Source organism: Cynocephalus volans, chromosome 3 (genome assembly GCF_027409185.1).
Source record: "Cynocephalus volans isolate mCynVol1 chromosome 3, mCynVol1.pri, whole genome shotgun sequence".
In the NCBI taxonomy this organism is placed as follows: domain Eukaryota; kingdom Metazoa; phylum Chordata; class Mammalia; order Dermoptera; family Cynocephalidae; genus Cynocephalus; species Cynocephalus volans.
Window position 1 is genome coordinate 85,979,446 of NC_084462.1, and position 21,976 is coordinate 86,001,421.

Genomic DNA, 21,976 nt, shown 5'->3' on the forward strand with positions numbered 1-21,976 from the left:
TAAGTAATGACACATCACAACACGAAATGTCATCATGTCACATTGTTATAGCACAACAACAAAATTACAGCTCCCCAACAATAACATGGTGTCAAAAGTGTCCTCCTGCCCATGAGTCAGTGTTTCAGAAGTTATAAAAGTTATTTTTAGCACAGCGAGTGTCTTGGAAGCTTGGCTTCCGAATCCCACTAAATTCCCTAGTGATCTGGGAAAATCTAGGGTGAAGGGGGCTTCCTGTCCTTAAACTCCTCTCTCCCTGACCCGCATGGCTGCCCACCCTCCGCTCCGGCCGCATCAAATCCGGGTTCCACAGTGCGTTGCAATCCACTTGGGGCTCGATCACAACTCTGCGCCAGCATCCCGTGTGGAGGAGGAGGGGACTATAATTATCCTCCCCGTCTGGGGCAGGCCCTCGGATGACATCTCCCCAGTTACCCTGTGCTCTAATAGCGCAGCTCCGATTCCGGGTCTCAGAGCCCGCCGCAGCCGGCTCCCAGCTCCGGCAGGAGGCGCGCTTCCCGGTCGCCATTTCAGGCGCCCTCCAGCCTGCTGGGAACCTGCACCGAAGCCCGGGACCCCAAACTAGCGCCCCGGGGCGCGCGGTGGTGTTGCCGTAACAACCGGGCTCCCGGGCCGCAGAGGCCGTCGGGGAGGAAGTGACGACGACCGGTGGGTTGGCTGTTGTTGGGACACGTGACCCGGGCAGTGTTTTGACAGGGCAAACAGCAGAGAAAGAACTGGGAGAGCGAGGGGGACCGGGAGCTGGGGCGCCAGAGCTAGAGACAGCGGGCGGGCGAGGAGCTGGCAGAAGCGCGGGGCGAGCGGGCCGGCCGGGGCGACGGGCGGGCGAAGCCCGAGGGCCACGGGGCTCGGGTGCGAGTCGGGCAGAGCGAGGGGCTGAGCGCCAGGAGCGGAGCTAGGCGACGTCTGAGGCGGAGGTGGATGGCCACAGGGGCGCCCGGGAGCCGCGTCGGGCTTGTGGTCTCGGGCCCCCATGGTCCCCTAACGCAGCCCCGGGGGCCGCTGCGCGCCACCCTCCGCTCGCGCCGACTCTGCGCTTCCCGGAGCCTCGGGTCTGAGGTGGGAATGTGATGTGAGCCGCTGGGCGAGCGGCAGAGAGAAGTGCCAAGAGGAGGAGGGATTGGGACGGGAGTGGAGAGCGAGTTAGTCAGCAGAGGTCGGCCGAGGGAGCCGAGGAGCGGGCCAGCCCGAGAGCGCCATGAAAACAACTCTCCGGCGGGGAGAGGAGCAGGCGCGGCGCTCGGTGCGGCGGGGCTGAAGGAAATCCGGGGCCGCGGCCGGACGGAAGGGGCCCGCCGCGGGCAGGCTGCGCAGAGCAGGGCGAGCGCTCAGCTGGAAACACCTTCCTCTGGGCCACCGCGGGCCGGGCCACGCAGGGCTGGGGGGGTGGTAGGGCGCAAGCAGGGACAGCCCAGGAGAGTTCGTTTGGGGCTGGGGGTTGGGAGCGAGGAGATGACTCGGGTTTCTCTCAGACCCTCTTATTGTGAAAACTTGGCCGCGGTTGCCGCGGGAAGGCTAGCCAGGGGGTAATTACACAGGTGAGGCCCGGCGGGGCGGGCGCAGCTCTTCGGAGGCGCGGGGGGCTGCTGGAGGAGTGTCCTGCGCCCAGGCACCAGGTGGAAGGATTTCTATACCAGCCATTGCGGAGCTGCCACTGTTCCCAGCGGCGTTTTTTTACGAAGGGGTTAGTTAGCTTGTGTTGCTTGAGTGTAATTTCCTTTTTTTCCTTTCCTTGCCCGTACCTCCAGGTTATAAATAGATCTTGCTTTCGTTCAGAGACGCTGTGTCAGAGAAGGACACATTGGCCTGGAGAGCACAGGAGTGCAGAAGAGGGATGCTGGGTCCGGAGGAAATGGGGGGAGGCGGTGCAGAGTTTTGCTTTATTCAGACCTGCCAATGGTGCTGTCACCGCAGTTAGTGCCAGGAAGAGGCCTAACTTAACAGTAGTTTTCTTGGAAGGTCCGGGTGTTCGAGCATGACCAGATTAATTTCATTTTGATCTCTTTCAGTATTTTGAAAACGAAGCAGAAGCCGTAGAATCAGAAGCGAGCCTGTTGAAAGAAGCCACTCGTGTATTTCACAGCTTTCTGGGTGGAAATTGGATGTGAAAATGAAGCCAGACCGAGGTAAATGATTTATTTAAGTAGGGCTTCCCCGCCCCCCACCTCCTGTGCCTCATTTTAGAAGTGTTAGCCTAATTCTGCCGCAGAACCAACTATTTCTGTATCATATGTGATTATGTGTTTCTGCGACAGATTCCAGCTCGTGAGGTAGAGAAGGGCATATGGAAGAGAGGGTTAGTTAGGATCTAGATGGGAGAACGTGTACTTCAAAAGTGCTTGTAAAGCGGTAGTTTAAAGAGAAAATCTAATGTATCTCAAATTGAAATGTTCAAGAAAAGCAATTGTATCTGTTGCTACAATACTTAGTATCATTTTAGAGGTGCAGTTACTCATTTTTAGGTAAAGTCAATCTAACTTCAACTTTAAAGAAATTAACAAGTATTTTAAATTTGAGAGTTTGAGCTTGATAAATTGAAGAGAAAACAGTATTCCTTGAGTTAACAACTTTTTAAAAATTCCTGCTTTCATCAGCTGATTTTCGTACTTTATGCAAACTCCAAAAGTTTGCAAAGTACTCCAGTATTCAATATATCAATAAATGGACAGGTCTACCGAAATCCCTGATAAGTAAATGTCACTTCCTTTCTAAACCTGTATTTTCAGAACTTATGAGAATAATGTATACACTCTGCTTTTCAAGGACTTCAAAGGAATTGTTTATCACTTCTGATTAAGGGCAGGGACCAATTTTAGAAAATTTTAATATAGTAGTGGTGGGTAGTGAGGGCTTTTCAGTCAGATATGTTTTGATTAAAAGGAATATGGACGAAGGGGGTTATTGTATTTGGTAGGGAGTTGGACTAGATGACACACTTCCTTCCAATTCTGAGACTTTAGAATTGGAAATATTAGTTGATCCTATGAATTAGATGTTTAATTTTTTAAAGATATATATTTAAACTGGTTATTTTTCCATATATTTTTTCAAAGTGATTAGAAAGACAAGTTTTCTAGTTAAAGTATGTCTTTGGTAACAGTGTCTATTAAAATGCACTAGAAAGAAACTGAGAAAGCCATACTAAATTTAGTGGTTTAAATTAATTATAAGAGTTTGGCTGTTATTTAAAATCAGGCAGTAGCTAGCTACGTATGTATGAAGTATTAACAAATGTGTGCTACTGAGCAGGTTGCTGGTGTAGAATGCCAAGTTTAGGTTTTTGTTTTATTTTTATTAATTAATTAATTTATTTGTTTGGCGGCTGGCCAGTACCGGGATCTGAACCCTTGACCTTGGTGTTATAATACCATGCTCTAACCAACCGAGCTAACCTGTGAGCCCTAGTTTAGATCTTTAGATTACATCAGTGACTTTGGAAAATGGTATCAAGGTTAGTAATTGCATCTCAGAACAAACAAGCAAGTAAAATCAAAGTCACTATTTGTTTTGGATTGTTATTAAAAGTTGCTTTAAAGTCATAAGCAGTTTAAAAAATAGTATTTGCACACTATCTCTTTTAGCCAAAGTTAGTGCCAAAAACAACAAAATGTTTAGTTATATTCTGATATAAATTACTAGGGAAAATAAATTTGTTCATCGAGATTTCCAAAGAAGTGAATTTCCCCCCCCCTTTAAAATGATAGCTTTATTAAGCATTCTCAGATAAAAATGAAAAGACTGCAGATTTAGTATTATGAGATTATATTCCATAATAATAAGAAGAACCTTTAGGCTCATGGCTTTTTTTTTTTTTTTTTTTTTTTTTTAACCAGGACTCAGAGTAAGTAATGTCTTTTGCTTAGCAAACTAGTATGGAAATACTGAAATAAGCTTTCACAAATATACTAACCCTTACTGTGTGCAATGTGGTCTTGTATTTTCTGTTCTATTTTGCTTTTTAAAAAATTGCTGTCGTAACACATTGAATACACTTTTGACCAATTAATGGGTCATGATGACCTGTAGCTTGAAAGGTACACTTATGGGCAACACTTAGCTAGAAAACAGTAATACTTTTTTTTTTTTTTTTTTTTTTTTTTTGCATTCGTGTCTAAGGAACTATTCTATATGAGTAAATTTTTTGGGTAGTTGAAACTTGACTCTTTAAGTGCCAAAAATATTTTCAATTATAGTTATGATATGTGGGGAGATTTCTAAGACATTAATGCTGCTTTGTCCATTTTTGAAAGAAAAAAAAAAGAATCTACAGAGTTAATGTAATTTAACCTTTAGGTAATCATAACTCTTAACAATGTCCTGAGTTTCAACTTTGTACTCTGTCATAATCTTGAAATGCCCTAAAGAGATATTTAAGTTTATGAGATTTTTTTTTTTTTTTTTTTTGCCTCCAGCTTAAAACACTCCAGGCTTGTTTTTGTTTTGTTTTGTTTTGTTTTGTTTTAAGAGCTATCTGATTTTTATGCCCTCTTGCTGTCAACAATCTTTGTTCTTGCCTCCTTTTCATTTTCTTGCTTTTAGTCTCCAGGCTAAAGAACTAAATAACTTAACACTGAGTTCTCTATAAAATGAGGGTAAATAGGAAAACCTCTCGATGCTCTTTCAGAATGTGAGTAAAGTGTGGATTTTACTGTAAGGACTCATATTTGCTTAGTGGGATACAGCTGTGCTTTAGAGAGTTAAAGTTTCTTTTGGAGGGGGCTGGCCTGTGGGAGGATCCAAACCCTTGACCTTGGTGTTAATGACATCATGCTCTAACCACTAAACTAACTGGCCAGCCTTGAGAGTTAGTTTCTAAATAAGTACAACAGGAGCCTCTTATCCTACATGATTGTGTGTGGTGGTTGGTTGGCTAAAAGAAAAAGTTTAAGTGGGGAAATCATGAAAAATAACAGCTTTAATTTTTTTCACCCATCTTTTATGTAGGATTATGTCTCTTTTGGGAGGTGAGATGGGATCTATATTTTTTAGAGTTGGACATGATCTTTCTTGTATAAATTATACCAATAATGTCCCCTTAGATTTCTACTTTTGATTTCTTTAAAGTGGAATAAGACTTTGCAGAGCAATCTGAGGGTGGAATCTTACATTTTTAAAATAATTTTTAAACTTCTCACAGAATTTTATAGGTATCTTATATGCGTATAATTCAACAGGAATTTGTTTTGGGGAAAGAGGGAATTTATGTTTATCAAAATTATGTCTATCAAAATTTTTTTCTTAAACCATTCAACTGAGTTTTCACAGAATAATTTTTGTTTCTCTTTAAAAATAACTTTTTGCACTGTTATTTCATTGGTTTATTATAATAGCTATTATAAGTAGAGTGGCATAAATAAGTTTAGGAACAAACACCAGAATCTTGTTAAGCGTATAACTCAACCAGTGGAAGTAGAAGTGTGTAGGCAACTGGAAAGTACCCTATTAACCCCTGGTGTTCAGTATCAGTAGTGTCTGTCAGTTTGTTTTTATGGAGGGCATGGAGAGCATTGGTCAATCCTGCTAGCTGATTACGTGAAGTTCAGTTAGAGTTTATTCTGTACGGCCAGATAACTAAAATGTTATTGTATAACATGATGGCTACATTTCACAATGTCAATAATATTTTACCATATTTTAAGGTAAAAATAATTTTTTTTTTTTAATTTTAAGCAGTCATATAGCATTACTTGGTAAATGCTGCCAAGGCTGAGTTTTTGATGTTGTCATTAGCACAGGCTTTGGAAACAGATCTGTTCCATTACTTGTTCTGTTTGTTGCTGTCGTCACATTACTTAATCTCTAAGAGTCTCAGTTTCCTTGTCTGTAAAATGGGAATAATTCCAACTTCTCACAGTTGTTAGAATGAAATATGACAGTGGTTGGCACATAGTAAGTATTAAATAAGTAGTAACTTTTATCATGTTAAATAAAACATTACAGATGCTTATATGATGGTCAGTTACAAAATTTACTCAACAGAGGTAAGGAAATAATCAAATGTGCAATAACCTAACACTATTTTGTTGTGTTTTGCATTCATAGTGTTCAACCTGCCAAGGCTCAAGCAGATTTAATAGGCTTTTAATGTATAATTATCTGAGAAAATATAATAGTTGCAAAAGGATACTTGACGTATATGTATAATTTATTTCTTTATATTGTCATCTGCTATTACAATTATAACTTAATTTCTATATGTAGGGAATGCTGTGGTTGGACTAAGCTTTCTGGAAATAATTAAATTTTTAAATGGTGTTAACTGCTGACTAAAGTTGGACAGCTGGAGAGGTTAAACAGTGTTATTCCACCTTGGTCTCAAGGATGTACAAGTTTGGACCTGATCCTAGATATATATATTGAATGCCTAGTATTTCAAGAGAAGTGTAAAGTGTGGTCTTTGTATAAAAGTAATTAAAACATCTTATGTTATAAATGTATGGTATTTCTAATTTTGTTTTTTTAATTATATCTGAGCTTATCACAACTGTTATGAAAGATTAAGACCTAAAAATTTAATAAATCATCAATAAATTAATAACTTAAACATACTGTGTTTCAGTTCGTATTTAAACATTGTAGGCCATTTAAGATCTTTAAGTAAAGGCTATTAGTGCAAAACCTGTTACACAAACAAAATACCAAACAATTTGATTTTTTTATGCTGTACATATATTTTTATCCTTTCCCTATTAACATTTTATCATAAGTATATTTCCATGTCTTTTATAGTTAGTCTTTATCGAGATATTCCATCCAAAAGATGTACCATAATTTAATTAACTAATTCCTATTGTTGTGTTCTGAGGTCACCTCCAATCTTTTGCTATTATAAATCATTTTGCAGTGGTTTGCTTTCAATTTGATTTTTTTGAGGTTAAAACTGATAGTCCTATACTGGTTTTCCCCCTTTTGATTATATTACAAATTTAGGCATTAGCCTTAGCATTGCAGTGGCTTATGAATTTAACTATAGCATAAGGCAACCCTGTTAACCACAAACAATTCCTTCCTAGGAACTGATATAGGAGGAAAGAAGTGATAAGGACTAGAAAAAAGTAGCAAGGGAATTAGGTGTATTGCTACTTGCTAAGAATAGTTTGTTGTTAGCTGATGTAAATCAAAAATTACAAAGGACAGATGTTGGAGAAAAAGAAAAGAAATGTTGACTAGACTAAATAGATCAGCCTTATGCTAAATTCCCAGGTGGAGGTGATGGTGATAGTATTAATAACAACAGCTAATACTTGTGCATACTATACCATGTGCCAGGTAGTGTTCCAGATACTTTACATACACTGTATAACTCATTTAATCTTCATAATTACTCAAAGAAGTAAATAATATTGTTATCTCCATTTTACACATGAAAGACATGTATACATGTGTACATGTATATAGATGAAATACATGTATAGATAAGTGAAACACAAACTTTTCTCTGTGACAATGAAGTTTGGTAACTTTCCCAAGGTGACACAGCTAATAAAAGGGCAAGCCCAAATTTGTCATATGCTTTTTTTTTTTTTGGCTGGGGAACTGGACCCATGACCTTGGGGTTATAAGGCTGCACTCTAACCAACTGAGCTAATCAGCCAGCTCAGGCAAAAAAATCTGAAGTGAGCTTGAGTATATGCTCTTATCCCCCAGGCTAGTAGCAGTAAATTATGTTAAAATATTATAAGATTGGGACCAAATTGGTTTAAAACTAGGCTTGAGGGAAACTCAAAACAGATATTTGGTAAGTGTTGTGATCTTGGAAAGGTATCCAAGATCTTATCCTTTTTTTGCCTCAGCTTCTTCATCTTTGCAATGGGGGAAGTGATAGTACCTTGGCTTAGGGTTATGTTGAGGATTAAATAAATTAATGTATGTAATGTGCTTAGAACTGTGGCTGGCACTTAGTAAGCATTCAAATGTGAATTGCTATTGTTATTTTTGGACATTTTCTAAAGAAGAATCCAATCATTTAGTCAAAGCAGACGAGAACAAAAGAAAAGGGTTAATTCCAGCTGCACGTTTTGTATACTCACTGTGATCTCAAGTCAAGCTGGCTACTGTTGGTCTGTCATCCATTTATGTTGATGAGACTTGACACATCAGTAGCTTTCAAACAATTGCTGGCTTGATACAACTTCTGAAATTCAAATACTTAAGGGGTTGACATAGAGGTACCCTGTCTATGTTTTTGCCTGTCATCAAGTAAGAAGGAAATGATTCAGTGGACCGAACACTGTTATTTCTTTGAAGGATGAGAAAAAAGATAATCGGAAGGCAGAATTGAAAGACTAATTTTTATATAAGGAGAGTGACTTAAAAATTGATTTTGTCTTCAAAAAGTGAAGAAACCCATGAGGTCTGAGCATTCTGCATTGTGAACAAGTACAGAAAAAAATTTAGTTGTTAAAGAACATTTATATTTACTTATTCTCTTGCCCTTCTCCACTTTGCATCTAATTACAGTAATGTTTTCCCCTCCTTCGGGGCTGAGGATTTTAAAAAATGGGAATATTAATGTTAGCACAACTTAATACTGACTTTTTCTCAATGAAAAAGTAAAATTGTAATACCTAGAAACAGCACTTCTTTATTAGTAGGTAAACCAAAGCCAATTTATCAATAGTTAATTCTTTTTTTAAAATAGATACAGATATATATAAACTTTATATTTAATTGAGAGGTGATAATTGTATATATTTATGGGGTACAGTGTGGTGTTTTGATATGTTTACAATGCAGAATGATTAAATCAGGCTTGTCAATAGCTAATTCTTTGCTCAAATGGGTGAAAAATCAGAATAGTTCCTTGATTATATCAGACTTTCTTATTAAACCAAAACAGGATGAAATAGGTAAAAATGCCAGTAGCTAATAAAAATATTACACTAAGGGCCGGCCAGTGGCTCACTCGGGAGAGTGTGGTGCTGATAACACCAAGGCCATGGGTTCAGATCCCATATAGGGATGGCTGGATAGCTCATTGGGTGAGCATGGTGCTGACAACACCCAGTCAAGGGTTAAGATCCCCTTACCGGTCATCTTTAAAAAAAATAAATAAATAAAATAAAATAAAATGTCACACTAAAAGCCCATGTGTAATACCAAAACTCCTAGCAGTAATCTGAGTTAAGCTTTATCATATTTTCCTTTGCATATAAAAGATACTCATCTAGTATAATTATAACAAGACCTTTTGCATCTCTTTTCCCTGTTCACTATGTCCAACCCTACTGACTGCCTTTTAGGTTTTCTTTCCTTCTTCCCAAAAAGCCTTTCTCCCCAGTCATCTTATGGGTGACTCTTTGTCATTCTTCTGTTCTAGGCTTAAATGTCACTTTTCGGAGAGATTTTCTTTAACTACCCTATCTAAAGTCTCAATTAATGTTAACTGCTATTATTAATATTATTTATTACATTAGATGTTCTTTGTTAATCTGTCTCAGCACCCTGTGTTTCCTTCATAGCATTTACCACATTTTGTAATTATCTTTTTCTCCTTGTTTATTGTCTGCCTCTACAACTAGATTTAAGTTCTATAAGTCCAGAAAACTTGTCTCTTCTTCATAGCTCTATTCTAATCACCTAGCACACAGTCTTGTACATGGTCGGTGCATTGTAGATGCATATAGGAGGTGCTACATATATACTTGTTGAATGAATGACGAGTGCGTCTCAATGTTCATGGAGCAAATAGGAGTAGGGGCAGATGGTTAGCAATTGTTGATTGTTTTACTGACACTAACTGAAATTCTGCCAATTTAGGGATTTGTTTGAATCAATGACTGTTTGGCTATTATCACAACTTTATACCCAATTCCTTCAGAAATACATTTAAAAATACTTGCCCATAACTTAATTAAAGAAAGTTTGTATTTTTTAATTGATTACATTTCATTGAATTGAAATAAAACACTGTAAAATAACTAAGAAGAAGGCAAAAGCTGTTTGGTGTCAGTGGTCTCCAGTTTATATACATTTGATTAACAAATGATTCACACACAGACATTTGCTAGTAGCTCTGTGACCTTCATCCATCGTGCTGAATTTATTCCTGTTACTGTTTCTCTGAGAGTATATGTGTTTGTGTGTGTTTAAATTGGCTAACTTCAGGTTAATAAGTACAAGAAGGTAGGAGTAGGATAGAGTAATAGGAAAAAGACTCAGTGGATTTAGAGGTTAGATTTGGGACCCAGTCTGTCATTTACAGGTTTTGTGACTTGGGTCGAGTCCCAAACCTGATTTTTTATCTGTAAAAATTACCTGGCTCAGAGTGTTGCTTTTGAACCTCGCGTGAGATAACGTGTCAAAGAACTTTGCAAGCTGTGAAATGCTATGTAAATGTTGACTAATTTACCTTATGGGCAGTATCATTTGTATAGATGAGCAAAGGGCCAGGTGTTCTCAAGCACAGCCAGCTGCATCTTAGTTAAGGCCACTATGTCTAAAAATAGCCATTCACACACTGTGGGAATTTTATTATTTTTAAAGTTCCCCTAGTTATACTGATTGAAATTATACTAACTATAGATACATTTGGACTAATAAATATATATTTAATTATACTTTTTTGAGGAATACTGAAATGATGGCCATGTTTTGGTTAGCTTGAATTATTCCTTTTTAGCAGCATGCTATAATGCAAGAAGAGTTAAGACCCTAAGCTTTAGGATAAAATTCAGATTTAAATTCTAACTTCAGCACTTAACAGCCAAATGACCTTGAGAAAATTACATAGCTTGTCTGAACAACAGTTCTTTTTGCTCTGACACCATCAACCTTAAGCCTTGGGGGAAAGGTGAACTGAGAACATATGGTTTAGCACCTAGCATATGCCTAGCACAGGGTAGGAATTGGTAAATATTCTCCTTTACTTTCAAGGATACACAACTTGTAACAGCTACATTGAAGAAATGAGTGTTTCAGCACTCTGTTATGAGAACTAGTTTTAACTGGTATAAGGGATCAACAGACCCTTGTTATGTCACTGGTTACCCTTGTCTTCTGCAATATACAACTAGAAGAAATCAAAACCAGCATTGAGCTATACAATCTTTAACGAGAATGCAATGGGAGAGGCAAAGTCGATAATATGGAGCACAGCCACCAATTTCTAGCTGATAATACACCATAAAGGAGCAGTTTAGGGCAGCATTAGGGCAAAGAGTTTGGGGCACGGGCAGACACTAAGCGGTTGATGGAAAGTATTGAATGGGGAGATGTTGGCCAAAATTGCATTTTACTTTATTTCAGAATATTACCTAGGATTGATTCAGTGCTTGGAGCATGGTCCTTCAGCTTCTGTGACCCAGAATTTACACTTGTTCCATGATGCTGCAAGTAATGGCCATTATAGGTTAAGAAACCTTTAGCAGGCAAGCCTGAGAATCTAATCATAACCCATGTTACTTATAAATAATATTTATTCTAAGTCTGACTGTTATTTAGACTTACAAGTGTATATGTTTAACAGCACAACCAATTTGTGTTTGGAGATTAGCATTTTATTTTATTTTATTTTATTTTATTTTTTATTTATTTATTTTTTTTAAAGATGACCGGTAAGGGGATCTCAACCCTTGGCTTGGTGTTGTCAGCACCACGCTCAGCCAGTGAGCAAACCAGCCATCCCTATATAGGATCCGAACCCATGGCCTTGGTGTTATCAGCACCGCACTCTACCGAGTGAGCCACGGGCCGGCCTGGAGATTAGCATTTTAAATTAATATGAAGTTTCCATGTTTTATTTTCCCACTTACAAACATATATTCTTTTTTTTTTTTTTTTTTTTTTTTTTTTCCTTTTTCCTGTGACTGGCTGGTACAGGGATCTGAACCTGTGATCTTTTCATGTTACCAGCACCATGCTCTCCCACGTGAGCCACTGGCCAGCCTCCCAAACATATATTCTTGAATGGAATTAATTTATTATTAATATGTGAAATCAGACGATTTGTAAAACTTTATACTAACATCTAGAAAGTTCTTTAACATTTTTCCATCAAATCAGCAGTTTTCTTTTGTGAAGAGAGATCATGGTTTGTCACATTATCTGGTGGATCATTTCTACTTAAATTTATAACAGTAAAAGAATGTGTCATTTTAGCCCTTAATGTTGGCAAATTGCATTTTTTTTTTTAGATTTTGGTCCTAAAATAACTTTAGATTATAGGTCTACATCATGTTTAGTATACATGACTAACAGATACTGATATACAAAAAAAAAAAAAAATGATTTATTTACTTTACAAAATATTGTCCATAGGGTTTCTTTAAACATCCCTACTTGCTTGCTCTATAATTTAATTTACATCTAATTTTTTTGTTTGTTTTGTTTTGTTTTTATTTTTTTATTTTATTTTAACTTCTCAAAATACATTGTAGTTGATTTTCAAATACACAGAAAAGTTGGAGTAATACAGTTGACACCCATACACCTTTTTATAGATTGATTAATCATGAACTTGTTTTTTTTTTAAAGATGACTGGTAAGGGGATCTTAACCCTTGACTTGGTGTTGTCAGCGCCACGCTCTCCCAAGTGAGCTAGCTGGCCATCCCTATACAGGGATCCGAACCCATGGCCTTGGTGCTATCAGCATCACACTCTCCCGAGTGAGCCACAGGCCAGCCCCTAATCATGAACATTTTGCCACTTTTGTTTTATCTCAGTTTAGGTAGACAGGTTGGATAGATGAGATAGATAGACATAGCGATTTTGTTTTCTACTTTTTGTTTGTATAAATTTTAGAGTAAGTTGCAGACATGATGACGTTTCAACCCTGCATACTTCAACATGTATCCAGTGGTATGCTAGAGCTGGCTGGTACCAGTGTGCAAAAGCTGATTGTGTACATTTCATTCCCACTGTGTGTCTAGTTGATTGCTTGAAATCAGCCATGGTGGCAGTGTATACACCAAAAAAGCTCCCAGGGCTTTTGTTCCTCTGGGAGCCAGTTGTTAAACATGTACCATCATACCACTGTGCACGTCTTCCAAAAATAAGAACATTCTCCTCAAGAGAATACATTTATCACACTCAAGAAAACTAACACTGACATAATACTAATATATAATATACAGTTTATATTCATAGTTCCTTAGTTGTCCCAATAACAACTTTAGTCACATTGCCTTTTACAGTAAAATAGGTTGCTTCCTGTTACAGAAAGGAAGTTAGATCCTGATGAAAGACATTTAGAAAGGTTTTGGAGTACACTATAAGAATATGATAAGGAAGAGAAAAAAAGTTAGATCATGAAAGGGCCGACCCGTGGTTCACTTGGGAGAGTGTGGTGCTGATAACACCAAGGCCACAGGTTCGGATCCCTATATAGGGATGGCCGGTTAGCTCACTTGGGAGAGCGTGGTGCTGACAACACCAAGTCAAGGGTTAAGATCCCCTTACTGGTCATCTTTAAAAAAAAATAAATAAGTAACTTAGATCATGTAAATAGGACAGTTAATTAATATTTTCAGAAGATTTTTCCTTATTTAGCTTTTTAAAAAATATTACTTGCACAAAATGGATTTAAGAGAAAAGTGAGTATTGATGAAATTTCAATATTTTTTCAATAGATAAAGACACATTGGGAGGAATTATATATATATATTTTTTATGATATTTTCTAATTTTATTTTTTAAATCATCATGCAGTAACATTGACTTTTTGTTGGTGCATAGTTCTGTAAACTTTAACACAAGTATAGATTTTGTGTAAATACGATTACAATCAGGGTGTTCCTCACCCCCTAGGCCCCCATGCTGTCCTTTTGTAGTCATGTGCCTCTCCCTCTCCCCTACACTGGCAAACACTGATCTTGTCACTACAACTGTGCCTCTTCAAGAATGTCGTATCAGTGGAACGTTATATGGTATGTAACCTGTAACCTTTCAAATCGGGCTTCTCTCACCCAGCTTCACACCTCAGATTCATCTGAGTCAGTGGGTGCACCGACAGTTTCTGCCTTTTTTTGCCTGGTGATGTTCCATTGCATTGCCGAGCCACTTGTTTTGTCCATTCACCCTTTGAAGGACATATGGGTTGTTTCCAATTTTTGGCAATTACAAATAAAGCTTCTATAAACGTTTGGGTGCAGGTGTTTTTGTAAACATAGGATTTCATTTTTCTAGAGTAAATCCCTGGAGTGGGACTGCATGATCATATGGTACGTGTTTAACTCTAGAAGAAACCGTCATCATCTTCCAGAATGGCTCTACCATTCTGGATTTCCACCAGCAACAAATGGGAGTTCTATTGCTCTGCAGCCTCATCAGGACTTGCCTTTGTCAGCATCTTTTATTCAGCCACTCTGATAGGTGTGTAGGAGTATATCATTGTGGTTTTAATTTGCATTTTCTTAATTATGGCAAACATCTTTTTATGTGCTTTTTTGCCATCTGTGTATCCACTTTGGTGAAGTGTTCAAATCTTCAGCTCATTTTTTGTTGTCATTGGATTGTTTTCTTACTGTTGAGTTTTGAGAGTTCTTTATATATTCTGGATACATAAACTTTTTTGTCGGATATGTGATCTGTGAATACTTTCTCCCACTTAGTAGCTTATCTTTTCATTCTCTTGACAATGTCCATCACAGAGCAAAAGTTTTTAATTTCCATTAGGGCCAATTGATCAATAGGCGATACATTTTTATTTTAAGAGTCTTTCTTTTGGTGTCATGTCTCAGAACTCTTAGCCTAACCCTAGATCACAAAGATTTTTCTGCTATATGTACTTCTTAAAGAGTTATAATTTTAGGTTTTACATCACATCTATGATGCATTTTGAATTAATTTCTGTATAAGTTGTGAGGTTATATCTTAAAACTGGGTAGTGTAATTCATTGAATTTTATTCATCTTTTTCTTTTTTTCTTATGTCTTCTTCCCCCACCCCCCGGGTTTTGTGTGTGTGTGTGTGTGTGTGAGAATTTATTTATTTATATTTAGCTCCCACCAATAAGTGAGAACATGTGGTATTTCTCTTTCTGTGCCTGACTCGTTTCACTTAATATAATTCTCTCAAGGTCCATCCATGTTGTTGCAAATGGCAGTATTTCATTCATTTTTATAGCTGAGTAGTATTCCATTGTGTAGATGTACCACATTTTCCGTATCCACTCATCTGATGATGGACATTTGGGCTGGTTCCAACTCTTGGCTATTGTAAAGAGTGCTGCGATGAACATTGGGGAACAGGTATATCTTCGACTTGATGATTTCCATTCCTCTGGGTATATTCCGAACAGTGCGATAGCTGGGTCATATGGCAGATCTATCTGCAATTGTTTGAGGAACCTGCATACCATTTTCCATAGAGGCTGCACCATTTTGCAGTCCCACCAACAATGTATGAGAGTTCCTTTTTCTCCGCAACCTCGCCAGCATTTATCGTTCAGAGTGTTTTGGATTTTAGCCATCCTAACTGGGGTGAGATGGTATCTCAGTGTGGTTTTGATTTGCATTTCCCGGATGCGGAGTGATGTTGAGCATTTTTTCATATGTCTATTGGCCATTTGTGTATCTTCCTTAGAGAAATGCCTACTTAGCTCTTTTGCCCATTTTTTAATTGGGTTGCTTATTTTTTCTTGTAAAGTTGTTTGAGTTCCTTGTATATTCTGGATATTAATCCTTTGTCAGATGTATATTTTGCAAATATTTTCTCCCACTCTGTTGGTTGTCTTTTAACTCTGTTAATTGTTTCTTTTGCTCTGCAGAAGCTTTTTAGTTTGATATAATCCCATTTGTTTATTTTTCCTTTGGTTGCCCATGCTTTTGGGGTCGTATTCATGAAGTCTGTATCCAGTCCTAATTTCCTGAAGTGTCTCTCCTATGTTTTCTTTAAGAAGTTTTATTGTTTTAGGGTGTATATTTAATTCTTTAATCCATTTTGAGTTGAGTTTAGTGTATGGTGAAAGGTGTGGGTCTAGTTTCATTCTCCTGCATATGGATATCCAGTTATCCCAGCACCATTTGCTAAAGAGGCAGTCTCTTCCCCAGTGTATAGGCTTGGTGCCTTGTCAAAGATCAGATGGCTGTAAGTGTGTGGGTTGATTTCTGGATTCTCTATTCTATTCCATTGATCAGTGTGTCTGGTTTTATGCTAGTACCATACTGTTTGGGTTACTATAGCTTTGTGGTATAGTTTAAAGTCAGGTAGTGTTATGCCTCCAGCTTTATTTTTTTGCTCAGCGTTGCTTTGGCAATGCGTGATCTTTTGTTATTCCATATAAATGTCTGGATAGTTCTTTCCATTTCTGAGAAAAATGTCATTGGAATTTTGATGGGGATTGCATTAAATTTGTATATCACTTTCGGTAGTATGGACATTTTCACTATGTTGATTCTTCCAATCCAAGAGCATGGGATATCTTTCCATCTTCTTGTATCCTCTCTAATTTCTCTCAGCAGTGGTTTGTAGTTCTCATTATAGAGATTTTTCACCTCCTTGGTTAACTCAATTCCTAAGTATTTTATTTTCTTGGTGGCTATTGTAAATGGGCAGGCTTCCTTGATTTCTTGTTCTGCATGTTCACTATTGGAGAAAAGAAATGCTACTGATTTTTGTGTGTTGATTTTGTATCCTGCTACTGTGCTGAAATCATTTATCAATTCCTACAGTTTTTTTGTAGAGGTTTTAGGCTGTTCGATATATAGGATCATGTCATCTGCAAACAGGGACAGCTTGAATTCCTCTTTTCCAATCTGGATGCTCTTTATTTCCTTCTCTTCTCTGATTGCTCTGGCTAGTACTTCCAACACTATGTTGAATAGGAGTGGTGAGAGTGGGCATCCTTGTCTAGTGCCTGTTCTTAAAGGAAAAGCTTTCAGCTTTTCCCCATTCAGGATGATATTGGCAGTGGGTTTATCATATATGGCTTTATTATGTTGAGATACTTTCCCTCTATACCTAACTTATAGAGGGTCTTTGTCATGCATGAGTGCTGAATTTTATCAAATGCTTTTTCAGCATCTATAGAGATGATCAAATGGTCCTTGTGTTTGACTTTATTAATATGGTGTATCACATTTATTGATTTGCATATGTTGAACCAATCTTGCATCCCTGGTATGAATCCCACTTGATCGTGGTGAATAATTTTACGTCTGTGTTGCTGTATTCTATTTGCTAGTATTTTAGTGAGGATTTTTGCATCTGTATTCATCAAGGATATCGGCCTGTAGTTTTCTTTTTTGGTTATATCTTTACCTGGTTTTGGTATCAGGATGATGTTAGCTTCATAGAAAGAGTTCGGGAGATTTGCATCTGTTTCAATCTTTTGGAATAGTTTGTAAAGAATCGGTGTCAATTCCTCTTTGAATGTTTCGTAAAATTTTGCTGTGAATCCATCTGGTCCAGGGCTTTTCTTTGTTGGGAGCTTTCTGATAACAGCTTCAATCTCCTTTATTGTTATAGGTCTGTTCAGATTTTCTACATCTTCATGGCTCAGTTTTGGGAGCTTGTGCGTGTCCAGAAATTTATCCATTTCCTCCAGACTTTCAAACTTTTTGGTGTATAGTTGTTTATAGTAGTCTCGAATGATTCCTTGTATTTCAGATGAATCAGTTGTAATATCACCTTTTTCATTTCTAATTTCTGTTATTTGAATCTTCTCTTTTCTTTCTTTTTAGTCATGCTAATGGTTTGTCAGTTTTATTTATCTTTTCAAAAAACCAACTTTTTGATTCATTGATGTTTTGTATTGTTTTTTGGGTTTCAATTTCATTCAGTTCTGCTCTGATCTTAATGATTTCTTTCTGTCTGCTAAATTTAGGTTTGGATTGTTCTTGTTTTTCTAGATCTTTAAGGTGAAGTGTTAGGTTGTTCACTTGCCATCTTTCCATTCTTCTGAGGTGAGCATTTAATGCAATAAATTTCCCCCTTAATACTGCTTTTGCAGTATCCCACAGGTTTTATTATGATGTTTCATTATTTTCATTAGTTTCAGTAAACTTTTTGATTTCCTGCTTGATTTCTTCTTGGACCCATATGTCATTAAGTAGAATGCTGTTTAATTTCCATGTGTTTGTATAGTTTCCAGAGTTTCGTTTGTTATTAATTTCTAGTTTTAATCCATCATGGTCTGGGAGAATACATGGGATAATTCCAATTTTTTTGAATTTATTGAGACTTGATTTGTGACCTAATATGTGATCTGTCCTGGAGAATGATCCATGTGCTGATGAGAAGAATGAATATTTTGAGGTTGTTGGATGGAATGTTCTGTAGATATCTGCCAATTCCAATTGGTCTAGAGTCTTGTTTCGATCTTGTGATTCTCTACTGATTCTTTGCCTAGATGATCTGTCTAATATTGACAGTGGGGTGTTCAGGTCCCCTGCTATTATGGTATTAGTGTCTATTTCCTTCTTTAAGTCTAATAGAGTTAGTTTTATAAAGCTGGCTGCTCCAACATTGGGTGCGTACATATTTATGATTGTTATGTCTTCTTGATGGATCAGACCTTTTATCATTAAGTAGTGTCCCTCATTGTCTCTTTTTATGGTTTTTAGTTTAAAGTCTATTGTGTCAGATATAAGAATAGCTACTCCAGCTCGTTTTTCTTTTCTGTTTGCATGGTAAATCTTTTTCCATCCTTTCACTCTTAGTCTATGGGAGTCTTTATGGGTGAGGTGGGTCTCTTGAAGGCAGCATATAGTTGGGTCCTCTTTTTTGATCCAGTCAGCCAGTCTGTGTCTTTTGATTGGGGAATTTAAGCCTTTTACGTTAAGAGTTGTTATTGAAAGGTGTTGATTTATTCCTAGTATTTTATTGGTTGTTTGGTTGTCTTAGGTGTCTTTTGTTCCTTGCTTTGTGATTTACTGTTTGTTTTCTGTGTTTGTTGGTTCCTTAGGTTGTAGATAGCCTTTTTGTTTGTTTGTTTTCTCTTCATGAATGCCATTTTTATTATACTAGTGGGTTTAGATTTTTCTTGGGTTTTTATGGCAGTGGTAGTTATTTTTCAGGAACCAAACCCAGTACTCCCTTGAGGATTTCTTGTAAGGGTGGTCGTGTGGTGGTGAACTCCCGCAGTTTTTGTTTATCTGAGAAATATACTATTTGCCCTTCATTTCGGAAGGATAGCCTTGCAGGGTAGAGTATTCTTGGCTGACAATCTCTGTCTTTTAGTATTTTGAATATATCATCCCATTTCCTTCCTGGCTTTTAGGGTTTGTGATGAAAAGTCTGATGTTAGCCTGATTGGGGCTCCCTTATAGGTGATTTGACGCTTCTCTCTTGCAGCTTTTAAGATTCTCTCTTTGTCTTTGAGTTTTGCCAATTTGACTATAACATGTCTTGGAGAAGACCATTTTGGGTTGAATACGTTTGGAGATCGTTGAGCTTCCTGGATCTGAAGATCTGTGATTTTTCCTATGCCTGGGAAGTTTTCTGCCACTATTTTGTTGAATATGTTTTCAATGCAATCACCTTTTTCCTCCCCTTCTGGAATACCCATGACTCGGATATTTGAGCGCTTAAGGTTGTCTGATATCTCTCTCAGATTTTCTTCAATGCCTTTGATTCTTTTTTCTTTTTTTTTATCTGCTTGTGTTATTTCAAACAGCCCATCTTCAAGTGTAGAGGTTCTCTCTTCAACTTCCACAAGCCTGTTGGTTAAACTCTCCGTTGTGTTTTTTATTTCGCTGAATAACTTCTTCTGTTCAGCAAGTTCTGCTACATTTTTTTTCAGGGCATTGATTTCCTTGTACATTTCTTCTTTCAGGTCCTGTATACTTTTCCTCATTTCATCGTGATGTCTAGCTGAGTTTTCTTGTATCTCATTCAGTTTCCTTAGAATTATCACTCGAAATTCCTTGTCAGTCATTTCAAGGGCTTCTTGTTCTATAGGATCTAGAGCTTTAGATTTATTAACTTTTGGTGGTGTACTTTCTTGATTTTTCGTATTTCTGGTATCTTTTCTTTGATGTTTATTCATTGTGGCAGGGGGTTTCACAGTCCACAGGTTTGACACTATTGACTGACTAAGATGTTGCTGTGGTTGCCAATTTGGTATGGCTACCTCAGTGACTCCCTGTTCCCTGCGCTCTGGCCCGGGCTGCTGGCATGCGCCGAGGCACCGCAGAGCGTGTGGTCTCTGCAGAGCTTCCCCTTCCCCTGCAGGATGTCTCCCTGTTCTGTGCGCACTAGGCCGGGCTTGGGATGGAGCCGGGTGGGCGGTGAAGCCTATCTGCTGCCGGATTGTGCGGCAGCAGCGTGGACCCTGTGGAGTTCCCGCCTCCCCTGCTGGACGCCTTCCCGCTCTGTGTGCACTGGGCTAGGCTGAGAATGAAGCCGGGTGGCTGCCGTGAAGCCTACCTGTTGGATCACGCAGTGGCGGCCCCACAGGGTGTGTGGTCTCCGTGGAGCTTCTGCCTCTCCCGCTGGACGTCTTCCTGTCTCCGCTGTGGGTTGATTCGCTTCCAGCTCCAGGGACGGGCGGGTGGGGGCGTGGAGTCAGAAGCCGTGGTCACCGCTTTAGCCCAGGTTGACACACACCGGCTCAGGCCTCCACTTTCCAGTCTGCAGCTGCGGCTGCGATGCCGGCCGTGGTGCACCAGCGGGTCGCATGCGCGGGTTGGGGGAAGTTTCCCGGTTCTCGGCAGGGTAAAGACACCCTTTCCAAGCCGTTCCTTTGCGCCGATTCTGCTACAGCTGCTTCTGGTGCAGGCCTCAGGCTGCTTCTATTCATGGCGGAAAAGCGGCAGGCAGCTCTCCTCTTCCGCCATCTTGACCTCCACTCAGGAGGAATTATATTTTTAAACCTAAAGTCTCAGGCTACCTGTCTGACCTCATTTCCTAGTACTCTCCAAGGTTCCCAGCACACTAGCAACATTGGTCTTGCTGTTCTTCAGTCACTGCAAGCACATTTGACACCTCAAGGCCGTTTGATGTCTCCTCTTGGAATACAAGTCCCATGGTTCTATCTTTTACTTCATTTGGCTTTCTGCTCAATTGTCCCCTCCTCAATGAAGCCTTCCCTGACCATTTTATCAAAAAGGGGATAGCTCTTTTATTCTCTTTACTCTGCATTATTCTTCTTCATAGTCCTTATCACTGCTTGATGATGTTCTATATTGATTTGTTTGCTTTTTTGTTTTTCTCCCCAATAGGAATGTAAGCTTCGTGAGGGCAGGGACTTAGTGGTGTTTGGTACTTCTGTGTTTTCCCATGTGTGGACTGGTCTTGGCATTTAGTGGCTGCTCAATAAATATTTATTGTTGAATGAATGCTTGCATACATTTTAGTGCCTTTGTGGTGTAGCATAAAAATTGTTACTGGAAAATTTTATGCATTCTTTTTTCTGTGATTTGATAGCTTTGTAACCCTAAGATCTAACTGTCCAGTGTATGTGGGCGGAGGAAGGTGTCGGAGTGTAATGCCTTCCAAATTGAAAAGGTACTTTGAGACCAAAGATGGAAGCAGGCATGTCCATTTGGTAATCAGAGATTTATTAATCAGGGTGACTTACAGACTGGAAAGCTGGATTCAGTGAAGGATCAGACATCAGCAGATGAGAGCTCTCTTTGTCTTTCTGCAGGCTGGATAATGTTTATATAGCAAAAGCCCCTGTTACTAAGAATAATTTCAAGGAAACATCTTTTTAAAAAATGAAGTAATGGGCCGAGCCCGTGGCGCACTCGGTAGAGTGCTGCGCTGGGAGCGCGGTGACGCTCCCGCCGCGGGTTCGGATCCTATATAGGAATGACCGGTGCACTCACTGGCTGAGTGCCAGTCACGAAAAAACGACAAAAAAAAAAAAAAAAAAAATGAAGTAATAACATCATTCACTGGGTGTCTTGTGATCTATGGGGGAAGAGGGAATGGGAGGGTAATCTTATGATGTTTGTGCTCAGACCACTAATGCCACCTGTTGTAGTAAATCACTTACTCCCTGAAACCTATGTTCTCTTTACATTTGCCCTAAGGTTAAGATGTAATTGGTCAGTGAAGCAAAGGAGTAA

The 21,976-nt window shown here is 38.8% G+C and overlaps 1 protein-coding gene across 6 annotated transcripts in view; it reads left to right on the forward strand.

The window, feature by feature from the left end:
- Positions 1 to 515: 515 nt before the first annotated feature.
- Positions 516 to 21,976, forward strand: part of ATOSA (atos homolog A) — a 112,697-nt gene continuing 91,236 nt past the window's right edge. For 2 of the 6 annotated variants that reach the window (XR_010022927.1, XM_063090435.1), the window contains exons 1-2: positions 740 to 1,080; positions 2,031 to 2,147. Coding sequence is in view for 5 of the 6 variants with exons in the window: in XM_063090435.1 (XP_062946505.1) it covers positions 2,132 to 2,147 (16 nt within the window). In the remaining variant the exon portion in view is untranslated. The other 4 variants (XM_063090438.1, XM_063090437.1, XM_063090436.1 and 1 more) reach the window with 4 other exon arrangements.